The sequence below is a fragment of the Bubalus kerabau genome, chromosome X (assembly GCF_029407905.1).
Source record: "Bubalus kerabau isolate K-KA32 ecotype Philippines breed swamp buffalo chromosome X, PCC_UOA_SB_1v2, whole genome shotgun sequence".
Classification (NCBI taxonomy): domain Eukaryota; kingdom Metazoa; phylum Chordata; class Mammalia; order Artiodactyla; family Bovidae; genus Bubalus; species Bubalus kerabau.
Genome location: NC_073647.1, coordinates 160,037,269 through 160,056,964, shown reverse-complemented (window position 1 = coordinate 160,056,964; position 19,696 = coordinate 160,037,269). Strand labels below are relative to the sequence as shown.

Sequence of the window (19,696 nt, the reverse complement as noted above, 5' to 3'; positions counted from 1 at the left end):
CGCAAGCCCTCGCTATGGGCCGCTGTCATGCGTCCAGTTGGAAAACGTGCTCGTGGATTTGTTTACATTTGCACACGATGTTATCTGTGAAAATATCCTTGGTGATTGGTGATGATCGCATAAATGCTCAGGATTTTTCCGCACAGAGTATAATACTCTCGTTGGAGTTAGACTCGTGGAGATACTGCCAAACAGCATGAGTTTACAGGCCCTGTCGGCTGGTCACCAATGCAGTGTGCAGAGCTCACATGCTTGGTTTATTCAAAGCCAAAGAGGGGAGGACGCCTGAACTGGCCAGCTGGCACAAATTATACTTGGAGCAACATCTCTCTGCCACTCATCCAAACAAAATAGGCTCACAGCTCATCCATTTGTTGTTTTACTGTATCCATCAAGATCTAGTCTAGTACCGGGCTCACTGGAGAACACCTGTCATGGTTGTCTTGAGATTTGTACGTTGCTGAATTTTTCATTCTGTCATGTTCCGAATCTCTTGAGTTCTCTGCCTGAAGTTGTTCCCTTGAGTTGGATATTTCACTGTCCTTGTTTAGGATTTAAATCCTGTAGTTTCATTGGGGGTTCACAGCTTCTCTAAGACATTTGGCACTGATTTCAAATAGCATAAAATCAGTTGGTTTTTGGTCTTCAAAAACAGGCATTTGCTCTTGTTATGCAGTCACTAACTGGTGTCCGACTCTTTGCAGCCCCATGGACTGCAGCACGCCAGGCTCCTTCACCATCTCCTGGAGCTTGCTCAGATTCGGGTCCATTGAGCTGATGGTGCTATCTGACCATCTCTTCCTCTGTTGTCTCCTTCTCCTCCAGCCTTCAATCTTCCCCAGCATCAGGGTCTTTTCCAATGAGTCAGTTTTTCCCAACACGTGGCCGAAGGATTTGAGTTTCAGCTTCAGCATCAGTCCTTCCAATGAATATTCAGGACTGGTTTCCTTTAGGAGGGACTGGCTCGATCTCCTTGCAGCCCAAGGGACTCTCAAGAGTCTTATGCAACACCACAGTTCAAAAGCATCCATTCTTTGGTGCTCAGCCTTCTTTATGGGCATAGATACATACATATTCTGTGTAAGCCTTCCCTATCGATTTACATCTCTGTCTGTATGCATGTGTCTCTGCTCAAAGAAATACTTAAAACCAAATACTGGGTCACATGTTTTTAAATACTTGCAAATGGCTTTATTGTAAGTGTAACTTAATTACATTATGTTCAGTGAATATCCTGATAAGGCTCAATTCAGTGGCATGGATTGAGCCTAGGATCACCAGATATAGCCTTGACACACTCAAACTGCATGGCTTTTATACAGTCTACATTTTGTGTAATTGTGGACTTGCCAAAGTTATTTAAAAAAGCAAAACACCTCTCTCCCCTGCTTCATGCTTTCAGGGACTTGCCGTCACATATAGGGTAAACCTCAGGGGGCTTTGGGCTTCCCTCGTGGCTCAGACGGTGAAGAATATTCCTGCAATGCAGGATACCTGGGTTCAATCCCTCGGTTGGCAAGATCCCCTGGAGAAGAATAGCTACCCCCAGTGTTCTTGCCTGGAGAATTCCATGGACAGAGGAGCCTGGCGGGCTGCAGTCCAGAGGGTTGCACAGAGTCGGACACGGCTGAGCCACTAAGACTTCACGTCAGGCATGTTGGGGTTGCATGAGTCTTGAGAATCAGGAAAGCCTGCTGTGTGGTTTCACTTGCGTACCAGCCTTGTTCCCATCTCAGCCCCCCTTCCTATGTCTTATATCAGTTTTGCCCAAAGAATCCCATGTCCTAGATGGAAACACCATCCACCAGAAGGCTCCTGTGCTAACCAGGTTGTTTCCTGTCTGTGGAACCCTATTCTTCTTTTCTTGGCGAGACCCTACGAAACACAGACGCCCAATTCCCTGACCTTATCTAGGAGCCTCTGAGCCAATGCACTCTCCCCTCTGATTTCCCGGAATATCTCATTCATCGACACGTCAGTGTGTCTGTTCCTCCTTATAAACAACTGTTCAGGGCAGGGCCAGCATTTCAGGTGGACGTACACCTTGGGGTCTGTGCCTGCAGTTCTGTTGTTCAGGTGTTCAGTCGTGTCGGACTCTTGTGACCCCATGGACTGTAGCCCGCCAGTCTCCTCTGTCCATGGGATTTCCCAGGCAAGAATCCTGGCGTGGGTTGATGTTTTCCCCTTCATGGAATCTCCCCCACCCAGGGGTTGAACCTGCGTCTCCTGTATTGGCCGGCAGCTTCTTTGCCGCTGAGCCACCAGGCTGCATTTCCGTTGGTTTTGTGTCAAAATCAGCTGAACGGTATGGTTGATCGGATGTTCCAGCTGCAGACCGCACAAACTGGAAGAGAAGAGACGTTGCTACGGTGCTGACCTCTCACGTGGAAGTTTGTCTGCCATGAAATAAGGCCCAAATAGGTACATGCTTTATTATAGCTTCAGGTTTTTGTAAAATACAAATATGTATAAAGTTATAACTATACCCAGTGGCAGGGCTCTTGCATGAGTTATGGGTCTTATCAGCAACCGGCCAGCAACGTGATCCAAGGGACCCACAGAACGGTCTCCGCAAAGAATACATTTTCCCTGTGTAATGGGATCCCACCAATAGCTGTGATGCTTTCCAGGTACATACCTGGCCTCTTACAAAATTCACCCAGCCATCGTGACCTTATTAAACACAGAGTCAGAAGCTGAACATGTGGGGTGCCGTTCAGGACTTTTGCACAAAAGAATTTTTCATTTGTTTTTCAAAAAACTCTGGACTAAGTTGATAAACTTGCATATTACAGGAAAGCTTAAAGCAGAGACCTGTGAGAGCAGAGGTGCTGGGGTTGGACTGGAAGGCCCCCTCCGTCCTGAGCACGCAGGGTATGAGACGGGCGGATGGGGGTCCTTGTGGGTGGCGGCCAGCATAGCATGGCAACTCGCCCACACTCCTTTGGGTGGTCGTGGAGATGGCTTTCTGCAACCCTATGCCTCCTTCATATACAGCATGGAAAACCACCACCTGCAGACCTGCCTCTTGATTTTACCTGCAGCTGGGAAAGGGTCAGGGAGTTGTCTAAGGCAGGCATTTCCAGAAAATGTCGTTTTCTGGGAGTGGGAAAAAAAATCTTACTATGTTGTATATAAAGCACAGAATAATACAGAAGATAAACAGATACAAGGATATTCGTGGTATTAGATTTCATTTTTTTTTAAACTCCCTAACTGTCCTTTCCCCCATTCTTCCCCCGTAGTAACCATAAGGTTATTACAGAGTATCGAGCAGAGTTCCCTGTGCTGTCCAGCAGGTCCTTATTGGCTCTCCATGTTAAATACAGCAGTGTGTCCATGTCCATCTCAAACTCCCTGACTATCCCTTCTCCCTTCCTTCCCCCCGGGAACCATAAGGTTATTATAGAGTATTGAGCAGAGTTCCCTGTGCTGTCCAGCAGGTCCTCATGGGTTCTCCATGTTAAATAAAACAGTGTGTCCATGTCCATCGCAAATTCCCTGTCTCTCTCCGCTACTGTTTTTTCAGTAAGTGTAAGTTCATTCTCTATGTCTGTGAGTCTATTTCTGTTTCATAAATAAGTTCACTTATATCATTTCTTTTTAGATTGCTCAGATAATGGATGTCGTATGATGTTTCACCTTCTCTGTCTAAACTACTTCAATCAGTATGACAGTCTCTAGCTCCATCCATGTTGCTGCAGATGACATCATTTCCTTCTTTTTGATGGCTCAGTAATATTCCCTTGTGTATATATGTACCACATCTTCTTTATCCATTCCTGTCAGTGACTATTTAGGTTACATCCATGTCCTGGCCATTGTGAATAGTTCTCCAGTGAACATTGAGATGCGTGTATGTTTTTGAATCATGTTCCCCCCCGCCCCTCTGGATATATGCCCAGGAGTGGGATTGGAAGACTATAGTCAATCATAGGGTGCTGATTAGGGAAAAAAAAAAGTTTCAGAAATCTCCTTGGAGGGTCACAGTGGAAAAAAGCGTTTCCTTTGCTGGATGATATATAGGGGGGTAGGGCAAGAGTTGATGGCAGAGAAGGGGAGGTACAGGGAGACGGCCACCTGCTGGGAGCAACTGGACGGATGGAGAAGCCAGAGAGAAGGCAGTGTGCATGCTGGTCTCCTAGGAGGAGCAGGGAGCCAGTGGAGAGTGCAGTTCTGAACTAAGGTAGACGAAGACACTTTGCGTTTCTCTCGTTGCCTGCGTGTGTAAGCACTTAAGGACCTTTTCCTAACCCTTGAAGACATCTTGACCATGTTGCAAACTTCCCACACATTTGCAGTTAAGGAAACAAGTCCTCATTTTTGTGATGAAGTCTCGTTTGTCCCACATGGCCAGGTCCCGCCTGCTTTCATTTTTGGGTGCACCCCTGAGTGTCTCTTGCTCCTGCAGCCGGTGGCCGCAGGGGAAGCAGAGGGAAGGGTGTGGGATTTCACTCTCCTTTCTGCCTACATCTTTTCCCGCTCGGCCTTTTGCAAGTGGGGAGCAGGGAAGAGAAAAAGCATTTTATTTATTTATTCAGTGCTTTTGGTTTGGATACAGACATGTAACTCTGCAGTAAATAAAGTACTAGTTATGGGGGAGGGGGGGGAAGTCCACCATTTTGATATATAAAAATCTTTGTTCTCTCTTTTTTAATGATTTAGGCTGACTGACCTCACTGTGAATTTTCAAGTCCGGTTTTTAGGGACCTTCATTTTGTTACCCAGAAGCATTTCAGCCCATGGTGAGGGGGGTGCCTATAGATTCTACATTATTGTAATAAAAGTGTTCAAGTAGAGCCCAGCCAAGTAAACTTCTTTTAAATATTATTCGGTCTGACACATGCACGCATGCTAAGTCGCTTCAGTCGAGTCCGACTCTGTGTGACCCCATGGACTGTAGCGCACCAGGCTCCTCTGTCCACCGGATTCTCTAGGCAAGAGTACTGGAGTGGGTTGCCATTTCCTTCTCTGACACATAGGGTATGTCTTCCTCGGGGAAAATAAAAGTGTTCTCTCTTGTGTCGTGCAAAGGAAGTTAGGGCCCCATTCTAAAGTAGCCCACCCTGCTCTACCGGGCGTGCGGAAGGTCAGGTTTGGAGTCTCCGATCTTGGAACTGCGGTTCCATACGCTGTCCCTTCTAGCCAGCCCTTCCTTGTGCGCCCAGCTCCTCTCAGCTGGACTCCCAGGTCTCTTCTGAGCCCTCCGCCCCAGCAGTACCCGATGTAACCCTCCCGTGTGATACACAAAACCTGCCTTGACAACAACCCGCCCTCTCTGAGCCACCACTTACCTGCCGTTTGCCAAGCAGCCTTTAAGCTTCTTCACAGAGGGTGTTTGCATTTACTCCCAGCTTCTTCCAAAAACCCACTGTATTCCCAGATTGACAGCAGTACCTCTGAGAGGCCCCGGATGGGCGCCTCCGATCACAGACGAGAGGACAGCTGAGCTCTGTTGTAGGCATGCGGTCAGGGAGTGGACTGGACATGGCCCCCTGGGGGTGCTCACATCCCACCGCAGACTGGAGCTCTTCCTTTGTGGGAACACTTGCTCTCAGAGGTACCATCTGGGTCATCTTGTGGCTCAGCTGGTAAAGAATCCACCTGCAATGCGGGAGACCTGGGTTCGATCCCTGGGTTGGGAAGATCCCTTGGAGCAGGGAACAGCTACCTACTCCAGTATTCCTGCCTGGAGAATTCCATGGAATGTACAGTCCATGGGGTCACACAGAGTCAGACATGACGGAGCAACTTTCATTTTCACTAATAAATAATGTACCATCAGGATTGATAAACATTTTATTTTCTAATAACTTTGGGGAAAGAAAACATATTTGAAATCGCATTCCAAGCACAGCTTAAGATATAATGGAAAATCAACTTGGATAACCTACAATTTAATTTCATGAGCCTATGAGTCTTATGTTTGACACTAAATTCTAAGGTACAATTTAAATAGAATAAAGGTGGCACTGTTGTTGGAACAAAGGAAAAGGGCAAAGTAGAGATAACTGAAGAACCGCTGGAGAAGGGATAGGCTAACCACGCTAGTATTCTTGGGCTTCCCTTGTGGCTCAGCTGGTAAAGAATCCACCTGCAATGCAGGAGACCTGGGTTTGACCCCTGGGTTGGGAAGATCTCCTGGAGAAGGGATAGGCTACCCACTCCAGTTTTCTTGGGCTTCCCTGGTGGCTCAGCTGGTAAAGAAACTGCCTGCAATGTGGGTGACCTGGGTTTGATCCCTGGGTTGGAAGATCCCCAGCAGAAGGGGAAGTCTACCCACCCCAGTATTCTGGCGTGGAGAATTCCATGGACTGTACAGTCCATGGGGGTCACCAAAAGTCGGACACAACTGAGCGGCTTTTACTTTTCTCCTGTACCCCTTGAATGTTTTATTTCTTAATGTGATTCTAATGATTGCTTTTGTTGATTCCATAGGGTACGGTTTTCTTCTGTGCAGAAGGTTGCTTGTTTATGTTGAAAGAAAGCTTTTTCTCTTTTTTTTTTTTTATTTGTAGCCTGAAAGACTCTGGAAAAAGTAATGAGTTGCACTTGGTCCTTTGCTCAGATCTCCTCGCTGTAGAATAAAAGAGGCTTGAGTTCGAGATTGTAGCTTTTTAAAATAAAGTGAGGCTTCCGCTGTAGATTTGGTTCTCCACGATGGAACTCTGTGTTGTGGTTCTCTTAGATCCGAGATCTCTTTGTCTGCTGTGGAGACAGCTGGTTATCCAGGAGACAAAACAGTCTTTGGTTCTGATGGATGGACTGTGTGGCGAACTGGCGTAGAATCCTTGTACACCGTGTGAGTAACTCTCATCCACTGCGTAATCCGTTCCACCATCAAGGTGGAGAAATCACTCTCTCTCACATCTGTCTCTTCATCTCTTGGTTGCAACAGAACTGACACCATATGAAGTGTCCCGTAAGCTTAATCCAGTTGACACCTTCCTGGAGAGTCAGTCCATGAATTAGCAGGATGGTTTTCAGAGTTGCAGGAGCGTAGGCCTATACCTGGCAGCTCAGCTGGTAAAGAATCCGCCTGCAGTGCAGGAGACCTGAGTTCGATTCCTGGGTCGGGAAGATCCGCTGGAGAAGGGATAGGCTACCAACTCCAGTCTTCTTGGGCTTCCCTGGTGGCTCAGATGGTAAAGAATCCGCCTGCAATACAGGAAACCTGGGTTCTCTCCCTGGGTTGGGAAGATCTCCATGGAGAAGGGAAAGGCTACCCACTCTGGTATTCTGGCCTGGAGAATTCCTTGGACTGTGTAGTCCATGGGGTCGCCAAGAGTCAGACACGACTGAAAGACTTTCACTTTCAGGCCTTTCCCACTGAGACCCAAATCCACAAAGGGAGCCTGTGAATCTCACTGGGAGAGGGGCTGGGGTAATAAGATGATGCATGTATGCCCTTTCTTTCTTCTCAGTGACTTGTTCCATAGCAAACTCTGTTTTGTATTTCTGCAAGTAAAGACAGCCTGCAAAAAAAAAACTCTTGATTTTGAGGAGGTAGAGATGAATTGTTACAGACAGAAAAAAGAAAAAAAGAGACATTTTCTTTAGAGAAAAAGACATTTTACTTCCAAATAAAAACTGATTATCCTTTTTCTAATGAAGAAGAAGGAAAAAATGTAGACCCAACAACCAAACTGCCACTGTCCACCTCACTCACCCTTGGGGAACACCTCCCAGGGCTGTGATCGTGGTGGACACACGACCAAAGAGTTGTCTCTGATTATACCAGGAGGGAGGGCTTAGTGGACCCTCAGCATTCTCCTCAAGAGTCCTCACTAATCACATCCAGTTTCTCTAAGATCATGACGTGGGAGAGGCCACGCTCGGACAGAACCGATCCACCGCGTGGTGGACAGAATAGACGGGCTGCAGCTTGGACTCATTCTTAAATGCACACATTGAATTAGGCAGGCACTGCCTGAAATTGTTCTCATTAGCAGCCTGCCAAGCTTGCCTGTTGATGGGATATAGGGGTTATCTAAGTTTCACTGAAGTGTTTATTTCTTTAATGAGGTGTATGTGTATGTGTTTACCATTATTCGATTTTTTAATCTCTCCGATGTTATAGCAGAGGGTATTGCCTCTGTTGGATGGCATCACCGACTCGATGGACATGAGGGTGAGCAAGGTCTGGGAGTTGGTGATGGACAGGGAAGCCTGGCGGTGGTGCAGTCCATGGGGTCGCAAAGAGTTGGACACGACTGAGCGAGTGAACTGGACTGATTGCCTCTGTATCGAAAATCGTTCCCGTTGGCAGATTGTCTGCTAATTACTGGGTCATCTTCCAGGGGTACTGTTCAAAGAGGTATACATCTCCATTTGAAGGGAAAAAAAGCTCTTCAAGGACTCTACATCAGAGACTAAGAAAACAAGAGATATAAAGTAAAAAACAAAAAGAAGCAAACCGAAAAACGAGATGTAAACGGCTGCTGAGGCTTTGTCCTTTTCCTGTTTTGCAGGTATTCTGGCTCCGACAGGGTCTTCCTCCCCCCAGCTCTCTGGAAAATTTCATATTCCGGGCACCTCCTCTTCGGACAAGGGTGTCTTGTGTCTTCGAGTCCAGCTGGAGAGCCTGCCAGGCAAACAGCACAGGCCATTCAGTCCCGGAGCGGCTTTATATATGCACGGCCAAAGCCAAGGCCAAAGCGTGTTCATCGTCCCAGACGTGCTGGTTCCAGGCAGCCTGGCCCGTTCAGACGTGGTGATCGGGTCCATGAAAGGTAGGATGTGGACATGTGTTTCCCATCAGTACATCCGCCCCTGCTCACACCATTACCTCTCTGTTACTGTTCCATCATCCCGATGGATGTTTCCTAGGATGATCTGTATTTCGTCCAGCTGGAGCTCACCCAGCAGGCCAGCGGTGGCGTCACCCGCCCGGGTGGTCCCGCTGGGTCTCAGCTGGGGCCAGGGCCTCTGCCAAGCTTGACACAGACCCTCTTCACTAGCTCCCAGGCTCCCCAGGCGGCCTCCCCGGACTGGCACACCCACCCCCACCCCTTGCCCCTCCAATTGCAGAAGAAACTCTAGAACTCTGCTGTGATGGCTGGCCAGAGATTTTTCAATAGCCGTTATGCCCTGAGCAATGGCCCGTCTTCACAAGAGTTCTTTGAGACTGTAGATAAAGGTGCCAGAGAGATGCCCCTTTCAGTGGCCACGTAGACCAAGGGCATGCAGATGTCGCTGATTTGAGCTGTATCGTGGGGACCGGAAACAACTTGGAGTAGAAAAGGGTGGGTGCTGAGGCTGAGTGAGTTGGGAATAACAGGTGGGTTCTGATACCCGCATCGGGGAAGATCCCCTGGAGAAGGGATATGCTACCCAGGCCAGTATTCTTGGGCTTCCCTGGTGGCTCAGCTGGTAAAGAATATGCCTGCAATGTGGGAGACCTGGATTCAATCCCTGGGTTGGGAAGATTCCCCTGGAGAAGGGAAATGCTACCCACTCCACTGTTCTGGCCTGGAGAATTCCATGGGCTGTATAGTCCGTGGGGTTGCAAAGAGTTGGACATGACTGAGTGACTTTCTCTTTCACTTCCACCTTCCATCCAGGAGGCAGGAGCTGTGCCAGACACAGGGCCATCTTTTGGGCCTCAATGCTCAGATAAGAGGAGCCCTGGAGGTCTGCTTTTTTTAAAAAAAATTTTTTTGGCTGCACATGTACCATATGGGATCTCAGTTCCTTGACCACAGCTCGAACTCATGTCCCCTGCATTGGAAGCACTGAGTCTCAAGCACTGGACGGCCAGGGAATGCCTCCAGAATCCCCCGGGGCTGCCTTTACAAAAACTGAGCACTCATCTGGCCTCCGTTGCCCAAAGTAGAGAAAACAAAAGTCACATCTAAAGCCTGACCCACACTCAGTCGTCTCTCCTTTTTCAGCCTATTTATGAAAGTGAAAGTCACTCTGTCATGTCCAACTCTTTGCGACCCCATGGACTATACAGTTCATGGAATTCTCCAGGCCAGAATACTGGAGTGGGTAGCCTTTCCCTTCTCCAGGGGATCTTCCCAACCCAGGGATCGAACCCAGGTCTCCCGCATTGCAGGCAGATTATCAGCTGAGCCACAAGGGAAGCCCCAAAATATCAGCATGGGTAGCCTATCCCTTGGAGAAGGAAATGGCAACCCACTCCAGTGTTCTTGCCTGAAGAATCCAGGGGATGGGGGAGCCTGGTGGGCTGCCGTCTATGGGGTCACACAGAGTTGGACACGACTGAAGTGACTCAGCAGCAGCAGCAGCCTATCCCTTCTCCAGCGTTTCTTTAGTTATCTTTACTTTGCCCTTTTCCTTTGTTCCAACAACAGTATCACCTTTATTCTATTAAAATTGTACCGTAGAATTTAGTGTCAAACATAAGACTCATAGGATCATGAAATTAAATCGTAGGTTATCCAAGTTGGTTTTCCATTATATCTTAGCCTGTACTTGAAAGGCAATTTTAAATAAGTTTTCCTTCCCAAAAGTTATTAGCAAACTTACCGATCCTGATGGTAGGTAATTTATTAGTGAAAGTGGTGGTTGCTCTGTTGTGTCCGACTCTTTGCGACCCCATAGACTGTACAGTCCATGGAATTCTCCAGGCCAGAATACTGGAGTGGGTAGCTGTTCCCATCTTCAGGGGATCTTCCCAACCCAGGGATCGAACCGACGTCTCCCACGTTGCAGGTGGGTTCTTTACCAGCTGAGCCACCAGGGAAGCCCAAGAATACTGGCATGGGTAGTGTACCCCTTCTCCAGGGGATCTTCCCAACCCAGGGGTCGAACCCAGGTCTCCCGCATTGCAGGCGGATTCTTTACCAGCTGAGCCATGAGGGAAGCCCATAAATCCTCCCTGACAAATCCCCAGCTAAACTTTGGTGAATATTCTATAGAACCTATGTAGCTGCCCCCCACAGCAGCACATAGACTCATGATGCCATCTGCTGTGCTCATGTTTCCCTGAGATGACACCCGTTGAGAGAGGTATGGACACGGTGATTTGCTTTTTGTGGCGTTATCTGCATAAGGGACGAGAAATAGCTGCCATGTGGCAAGCACCTCCAGTGCTCAGGCCTAGGTGTACTTCCGCCTTTTTTTTTTTTCTTAATATTTATTTATTTTGCTACACCAGGTCTTAGTTTCAGCCCGTGGGGGTCTTTGGTCTTCACTGTAGCATGCGAACTCTTCGTTCGGCATGTAGGGTCTAGTTCCCCGTCCAGGGATAGAACCTGGCCCAACTGCATTGGGAGCACTGAGTCTTAGCCGCTGGACCACTAGGGACGTCCTTTGATCTGCCTGTGTTGATTCTGATCAACAAAACCAAAAGAACAAGATGCAATTCCTAGCCAACATCTGAATTTTTCATGGCACCAAAATCCACGTGCTATACCTGCTCTGCAAGGCTCAGACTCTTTCCTACAAAGAGTCAGGAAGGCAGTACATCAGGCCTTGTGACCTGTAGGGTCCTGATTTCAACCGCTCAACTCTGCTGGGCTAGAAAGTAAGCATTCAGAGATCTGTGACATGTAAGCAGATGCGTGTGCCTGTGGTCCAGTAAAACTTTATTTATAACACTAGGTGCGATTTCATGTATCCCTAACAGATAAGCCCATGATTATCTATTCCCTACATGATACCATAATTTTTCTACAACAAAATACACATTTTCTTCCCCTTTGGATCTGTCCATAATTCCCATCTTTGCATCATGCTGCTATGTGGAGACTGGGCCTTACACCCTGCCCCCCAGTGATGTTCCATATAAATCCCCAGATATAAAATTACCTTTAAAAGTTTCTGCATCCTTCATGGAAAGGTTAGTCTTTTTTTCTTAATTCGTTTTTAATTGGAGGATAATTGCTTTACAATGTTTTATTGGGTTCTGCGCTACGACAAGCTGAATCAGCTGTCTTATGTCAGAAATGTATCATCCTGTTCCAAATTGCCTCTTAAAACAGGCTGTGTTGTGGTTTTATTCAGGGAAAGGGGGGCCTCCAGGCGTGGTTCTGGGAGAGATCAGAGGACTGGAGAGCTCCTGAAAATATGTGTTTATTGCAAACGCAGGGTGAGCTAGTTAGTCATATCCAGGATTCAGAACAGAGAGAGGCTACTGTTGGAGCAAAGATTCTGACAGGAAAAGATGAAAGAGGTTATGTGTCTGTAGCAACTGAGAAAGAGAGAAGCCATCAGTCTTGTCTGCAGCTATCATGGTGCAAAGAGTGAGGTACGCAGCTCCTTTTGATGTGAATAAACACAATTTTGTAGATTTCCATAATTTAGGGAGGTGTTCAGATTGGCCCATTTTCTGCTCATAGGCTGTGCATGTTGAGATTCAAGCTTTTGCAGCAGGCAAAGGCTCAGTGTGAAGTCTTTGTATGTGTATTGGTGTTGTGTCTCCTCCAAGGCAGGAGAACGTTCTTCTGCTCGATGATGCTGTAGACACCTACGATTAAACAGAAGGAGACCTCATTCTGCAAATCAGATTTAGATTTGAAATCAGAAAGTCCAGGGAGAACTAGCCCCATTGCCATTTTGTGTCCAAAAGTGGAATGTCTTACTGGGTTCCTGGTGTTTCCTTCAGTTGATCTCTCCTAATTGGTATCAAATAACGCTGTTATTTCTTTCAGTTTGTTCATTTAGTTTAACACCCACTGCTGAGAACCAGCTGTTCTCTGAGGCAGCGGTGGGGAACCTTTTGCACATCAAGGAGTGGTTTCATGGAAGACAGTTTTTTTCACAGGCTGGGGAGAGGAAGATGGTTTTGGGATGATTCAAGCACGTAACATTTATTGTGGACTTTATTTGTGTGATCATTACATCAGCTCCACCTGAGACCATCAGGCATCAGATCTCAGAGACTGGGGACCCCTGCTCTATGGCATACAAACACGTGTTCATTAAGTTCAATTAGGCTACAGTGACTCTTGCTGCTGTTTTTCAGGCACTAAGTCGTGTCCAACTCTTTGCAACCCCGTGGACTGCAGCACACCAGGCTCCTGTGTCCTTCACTATCTCCTGGAGTTTGTTCAAACTCATGTCCATCGAGTCAGTGATGCTGCCCAGCCATCTTATCTTCTGTCCCCGACTTCTCCTCCTGCCTTCAGTCTTTCCCAGCATCAGGGTCTTTTCCATTGAGTCAGCTCTTCGCATCAGGTGGCCAAAGAATTGGAGCTTCAGCATGAGTCCTTCCACTGAATATCGATGGTTGATTTCCTTTGGGATTGACTGGTTTGATCTCCTTGCCATCCAAGGGACTCTCAAGAGTCTTCTCCAACACCACAGTTCAAAAGCGTCAATTTTTTGGCACTCAGCCTTCTTTAGGAGAAGGCAATGGCAACCCACTTCAGTACTTTTGCCTGGAATATCCTGTGGACTGAGGAGCCCAGTAGGCTGCAGTCCATGGGGTCGTGAAAAGTCAGGCACAACTGATCGACTTCACTTTCACTTTTCACTTTCATGCATCGGAGAAGGAAGTGGCAACCCACTCCAGTGTTCTTGCCTGGAGAATCCCAGGGACGGGGGAGCCTGGTGGGCTGCCGTCTATGGGGTCGCACAGAGTTGGACACGACTGACGTGACTTAGCAGCAGCAGCAGCAGCAGCAGCAGCCGTCTTTGTGATCCAGCTGTGAACGCTGACTCTGGTGGTGACTGTTCTGTGAGTACTTGCTGAGTGCCGAGTGGCGCTTTGAAGACATCTGCGGATGATCTCATTAAACTTCTCTGTATAAATATGGGATGGATGCTCCAGTAACTGTTGTACAAAGGATGCTGCCAAATTGCTCCATCAGTTCAGTTCAGTTCAGTTGCTCATTTGTGTCCCACTGTTTGTGACCCCATGGACTGTAGCACTCCAGGCTTCGCTGTCTATCACCATCTCCCGGAGCTTACTCAAACTCATGTCCATCGAGTTGGTGATGCCATCCAACCATCTCATCCTATGTCTTCCCCTTCTCCTCCCACCTTCAATCTTTCCCAGCATCAGGGTCTTTTCCAAGGACTCAGTTTTTTGCATCACGTGGCCAAAGTATTGGAGTTTCAGCTTCAGCATCAGTCCTTCCAATGAATCTTCAGGACTGATTTCCTTTAGGAGGGACTGTTTGGATCTCCTTGCATTCCAAGGGACTCTCAAGAGTCTTATCGAACACCGCAGTTCAAAAGCATCAATTCTTTGGCAGTCAGCTTTTCTTATAGTCCAAATTTCACATGCATACGTGACTACTGGAAAAACCAAAGCTTTGACTAGACATACCTTTGTTGGCAAAGTAATGTCTCTGCTTTTTAGTATGCTGTCTAGGTTGGTCATAGCTTTTTTCCCAAGGAGGAAGCATCTTTTAATTTCATGGCTGCAGATACCATCTGCAGTGATTTTGGAGCCCAAGAAAATAAAGAAAACAAATTTTTCAAGATCTCTGATTTGATTCAAACAGTTCAACCTTCTGAACCTAGAGCTGTAAACTTGTATCATAGTCAAGAGAATTCCTGTGCCTGCATCATAGATCTTGGCATAGTAGACAACGGTGAAAACCAAGGGAAGCAAAGAGCTCTGTGCTTCTGTTCCAGAAGAGTTGATTAAAGAGTTGATTTCAAGGAGGCTGAAGTCGCTATTGGAAAGTGTATCAGTTAGCTATGACCGTGTAACAAATATCCACAGGCTGAATTGCTTAAAACATGCTTGTTACCTCGTGGTTTCTGTGGGTCCAGAATCTGGATGTGACCTGGCCGGGTCCTGTGCTGGGGTCTCGCGTGGCTCCAGTCAAGGTCTGCTCTGGGCTGTGTTGTCATCTGGAAGCTTGAGCGGAGAAGGAACCACTTGTGAGCTCCTGCCGGCCGTTGGGGGGAATCCAATTCCTTGTGCTTGTAGCGTTCATGGCAGAACTGATAGAGAAGACATAAGCGTGCAGGTAGCCTCATGGTTGTGACTTCAGAAAGAAGCCTGCTCACCACTCTGTTGGTGCGAACAGGACAGGAAAGAGAATTGGGGTGAGCAGTAGTGATGAAAGGGGACGTGACCAAGAGCAGAGAATCTTTACATGGACCACTGGTGATGAGACTCCTTGGTCTGACCAGTGTGGAATATAATTTACTCAGCCTTCCCCAACAGGACTTCCCTGGTAGCTCAGCTGGTAAAGAACCTCCCTGCAGTGCAGGAGACCCTGGTTCAATTTCTGGATCAGGAAGATCCCCTGAAGAAGGGATAGGCTACCCACTCTAATATTCTTGAGCTTTACCTGGTAGCACAGCTGGTAAAGAATCTGCCTGCAATACAGGAGACATGGGTTTGACCCCTGGGGTTGGAAAGATCCCCTGGAGAAGGGAACGGTTACCCACTCCAGTATTCTGGCCTGGAGAGTCCATGGACTGTGTAGTCCACTGGGTCACAAAGAGTCAGACACGACTGAGTGACTTTCACTTCCCCAACAGAGACTCTAAAGGGGGAAAGGAGCTGTATTTTAAAATATCAGTTAACATATTTTTCCAAAAGGTCATCAAAATAAAGGTAAACAAACAAAAATATCTTCCCTTATAGATAGACTTAAACTGTTAGAATAGACTTGTTTTGGTGACCGGAATCTTTGTTATATGGAATGTTGCTGACCCTAGAAATTTATATTTTAAAAAAGTGATACCACCTAGTTTGCCTTCTCTGTACTCATCAACCCCAGCTAACAGTGCTGTGCTTCTCTCAGCTGGGTGGTCATGTTCTACACGATTAAACATACTCTTTCTCTCATGCCTATGCTATCTCAATGTCTTTGGGCAGGAAGGGGCACAGAGAAGCAATTTCCCTTGTAAAACTGAGTTACCAAAAAAAAAAAAAAAAAAGAATATATTTCGCTAGCAATGAGATGAATTTCTCGTCAGAAATTCCAGACTTGGAAACCACATCAGTGTCCAGGGCTTATCATCCTAGTCCATGAACATCATTGCTACTGAATGTGTTGATACATTTGTTATGTCTAATGAGGCTCCTCACCTTCTACCGCACGGAGGGAAAATGTGTGACGAGGGAAACGTGGTCAGAATCCTAATTTCGTGATTGGTAAGTTCTTCAAGGACTACTCAGGCTTCTTGCTTTCAGCTGGCGTTGACTTCCCAGGCACTCTGATCCCTGATGTTGAGTTGATAGTCTTCGGGGCATCTCATCTCTGGAAGAGAATTGATCAAAGTGGGGGAAGAACTCCTCCTGTGCTTTTCCCTTCCCTCACAGACGCTCAGACACCATGAGTCTACTTGAACAGTCCTAAATCCTTTCTGTATAGACCTCTCAGCAAACACTGTAGCTGTGTCTCATTGTTAGTGATGCTTTCAAACCCCTGCCCCCTCCCCAAAAACAAATGTCGCTCAGTCGTGTCTGAGTCTTTGTGACCCCATGGACTATACAGTTCATGGAATTCTCCAGGCCAAAAGACTGCAGTGGGCAGCCTTTCCCTTCTCCAGGGGATCTTCCCAACCCAGGGATCGAACCCAGGTCTCCAGCATTGCAAATGGATTCTTTATCAGCTGAGCCACCAAGGAAGCCCAAGAATACTGGAGTGGGTAGCCTATCCTTTCTTCAGGGGATCTTCCTGACCCAGGAATCAAAAAGGGGTGTCCTGCATTGCAGGCAGGTTCTTAACCAACTGAGCCATCAGGGAAGCCCTGATATCTCTTTCTATATATATTATGTCTATACAGGTCAGTACGATCCATGACTTCAAGCATCTGCTGTGATTTTTTAGAAAGCACCCTGTCTGAATAAAGGGGGACTAGATAATGAATACGACTGCCCCTTGAAAAGCTTGCACATCCATGGTTTAGGCCAGAGACTAGACCCCAAGACTAGACCAGTGTGGGGTTTCCTTAGCTTGCCCCAAGCAGGGAACACAGGAAGGGTGGTCTGTGTAGGGAATCGGGTCGAAGTGAAGGAATTGTCCAGGATGGGGTTTAATGGATGTGAGAGTTGTTGGGGGGGGGGGGCGGGGGAGGGGGGTTCAGGTAGAGCTACCTGGTTGATAAGTTGAAACATGCATCTGGAAATCAGAATAAAGTCCTAAATAAAGTTAGAGATCAGTCACATGTAGGAAGGGTTAAGAGAAGGGTGTCACAGACAGCCTTTGCTGGCTTCCTCTCAGTCCACACATCTGGTTCACTGAGTGGTTTTTTAGGGTGATGACTCCCTTCCTGGAACAGGTACTCCATCTACACTCCTCAGGAAGTTAGGGGGAAGGTTGGGGGTTCTTCCTGAGTCTTCTGGGCATTTATTGTCCTCAGTCCAGTTCAGTTCAGTTCAGTCGCTCAGTCGTGTCCGACTCTTGGCGACCCCATGGACTGCAGCATGCCAGGCCTCCCTGTCCATCACCAACTCCCGGAGCTTGCTCAAACTCACGTCCATCGAGTTAGTGATACCATCCAACCATCTCATCCTCTGTCGTCCCTTTCTCCTCCCGCCTTCAATCTTTCCCAGCATCAGGGTCTTTTCCAATGAGCCAGTTCTTTGCATCAGGTGGCCAGAGTATTGGAGTTTCAGCTTCAGCATCAGTCCCTCCAGTGAATATTCAGGACTGATTTCCTTTAGGGTGAACTGGTTGGATCTCCTTGCAGTCCAAGGGACTCTCAAGAGTCTTCTCCAACACCACAGTTTAAAAGCATCCGTTCTCAACACTCAGCTTTCTTTATATTCCAATTCTCACATCCATTCGTGAATACTGGAAAAACCATAGCTTTGACTAGATGGACCTTTGTTGGGAAAGTAATGTCTGTGCTTTTTAATATGCTGTCTAGGTCATCATCCAGTAATAGTTTCCAGGCCACAGAGGTGCTCTGGAGTGGCCAGGTCTGCTCACCCGCCTTATCTAGAAGGAGTGAATTGACCGTCTGCCCTGTGGAGTCAGACAGTTGTGGCTTTATCTGGCCATGCCTCTGGCTGCTGGGGACACCGGGGAACTTCCTAAGCTCTTCTCAGCCCTATTTTCCTCATCTGGGATACGGGGTATAAAGGAGATTTCACTTAGTGTATTACTCACTGTGGTTGGCCCCTTGTCTGGCACATGGGAGCAATCAAAGTTTTCTTCACTCATTAATAATGACGCTCCATTCCTTGCCATGAAATCTTGTTATCATCCACTTCTCATCGCGTTTTAACTGTTTCCTCATTCTTTGGAATCATACATATTTTTTCTCTTTTTCTTACCGCTACTTCCTTCTTTCTTGCTACCATGTGACTCATGTACGTGTCCAGAACGATGATCAGAGCAAGCAGAGAGGTGGAAATGTCAAAGAAAGAGTGGAGAGAAAAGATGATGCCAGTGTCCTAAAACCTTGTGGAAAGCTAAGCATGGTGAATAAAAACAGACCCAGTGTATGCCTTTCTGTGCAACACTGAAATTTCTGAGCACCAAGAGTAAACAATACATACCTTTAATCTTAGTCATGCATGGATTTTGATTTGCACTGAAATGTACACGAAAGCCCTAGATCAGTGCTTACAGGGCTTTCCTAGTCATTGGTGGACATGCCCATGGTGGTGAAAGATTTGTATCACCCGACGCACACTTGGCCAGCTGGATCGGGCATCACACACTCTGTCTTCTTATTTCAGCTCCCAGTCTGTGAACATGATCCCACACTTACACTGTACTTTTTGCCCTGTTTGGCATCCTGAAGTGAAGTGAAAGTCGCTCAGTCGTGTCCGACTCTTTGCGACCCCATGGACTATACAGTCCCTGGAATTCTCCAGGCCAGAATACTGGAGTGGGTGGCCTTTCTCTTCTCCAGGGGATCTTCCTAACCCAGGAATCAAACCCAGGTCTCCTGCATTGCAGGTGGATTCTTTACCAGCTGAGCTGCTAGGGAAGCCCAAGAACACTGGATTGGATAGCCTATCCGTTCTCCAGCGGATCTTCCCGACCCAGGATTGGAACCAGGGTCTCCTGCGTTGCAGGCGGATTCTTTACCAACTGAGCTATCAGGGAAGCCCTTCGACATCCTTCCTAATGGTTTATTTCAGTGATGTTGCTGTTTACAGGGGCCCCAAGTGTGGTATAATAATGCTATCTGATATCCCTAAACACAAGTTAATAGTCTCTATCTGAAGATAATACATCAAGAAAAATAGCTATGCACACATGCTTCGAGTTAGTAAGACAGAATCATAGGTTTATTGAAATTTTGATTTTTCAGTACCATTTATTTCTTGCAGTGACATACATAATGGTAGGTGTAAGGAGAGGGGATGGTTTTTTATTTTTATCATGAGCAGGCTTATTTTACTAAGTGATTTTTTTAAAAGACATATCCTTGTTCCTGGTCCAGCAACTGTGTTAAACACCATTAATTTCTTCAGTTTGTCAAAAATGGTGTGTAAACAAATAATTTTGTTCTGGGTTTAACCAAGTTAAAGACTTTGCTAGACTTATGAGGCGCTACAAAACAGTAATTATCTTTTGCGTGTGCAATCCATGTCATTATACCTGCAGTCATTTGAAGGAATTAAAAGATTTATCAAAATGTACTCTTTCCGTCTAATGCGTGGCTTGCCATTTTGGTGTTGCAGTTCTCATAGTTTCATTCATCTTCGAAGCGTAGCATGTTTTACTCCCTGAGTGTTGAATGATGTCTTCTTGTAGCTCCTCAGTGCATGTACAGCTCAGTAAATGCTATAGACTCTCAGAGATGTGTATGCTTTCAGCGGCTTCCGTGGCGGCTGAGATGCTAAAGGATCTGC

The 19,696-nt window shown here is 46.9% G+C and overlaps 1 protein-coding gene across 2 annotated transcripts in view; it reads left to right on the top strand.

Moving 5' to 3' along the window:
• LOC129639703 (uncharacterized) overlaps window positions 1-19,696 on the top strand; it is a 320,986-nt gene that overhangs the window by 266,685 nt on the left and 34,605 nt on the right. For both annotated transcript variants that reach the window (XM_055564890.1, XM_055564889.1), the window contains one exon: window positions 8,472-8,732. In XM_055564890.1, the coding sequence (XP_055420865.1) occupies window positions 8,472-8,732 (261 nt within the window). The remainder of the gene's footprint in view (window positions 1-8,471; window positions 8,733-19,696) is intronic.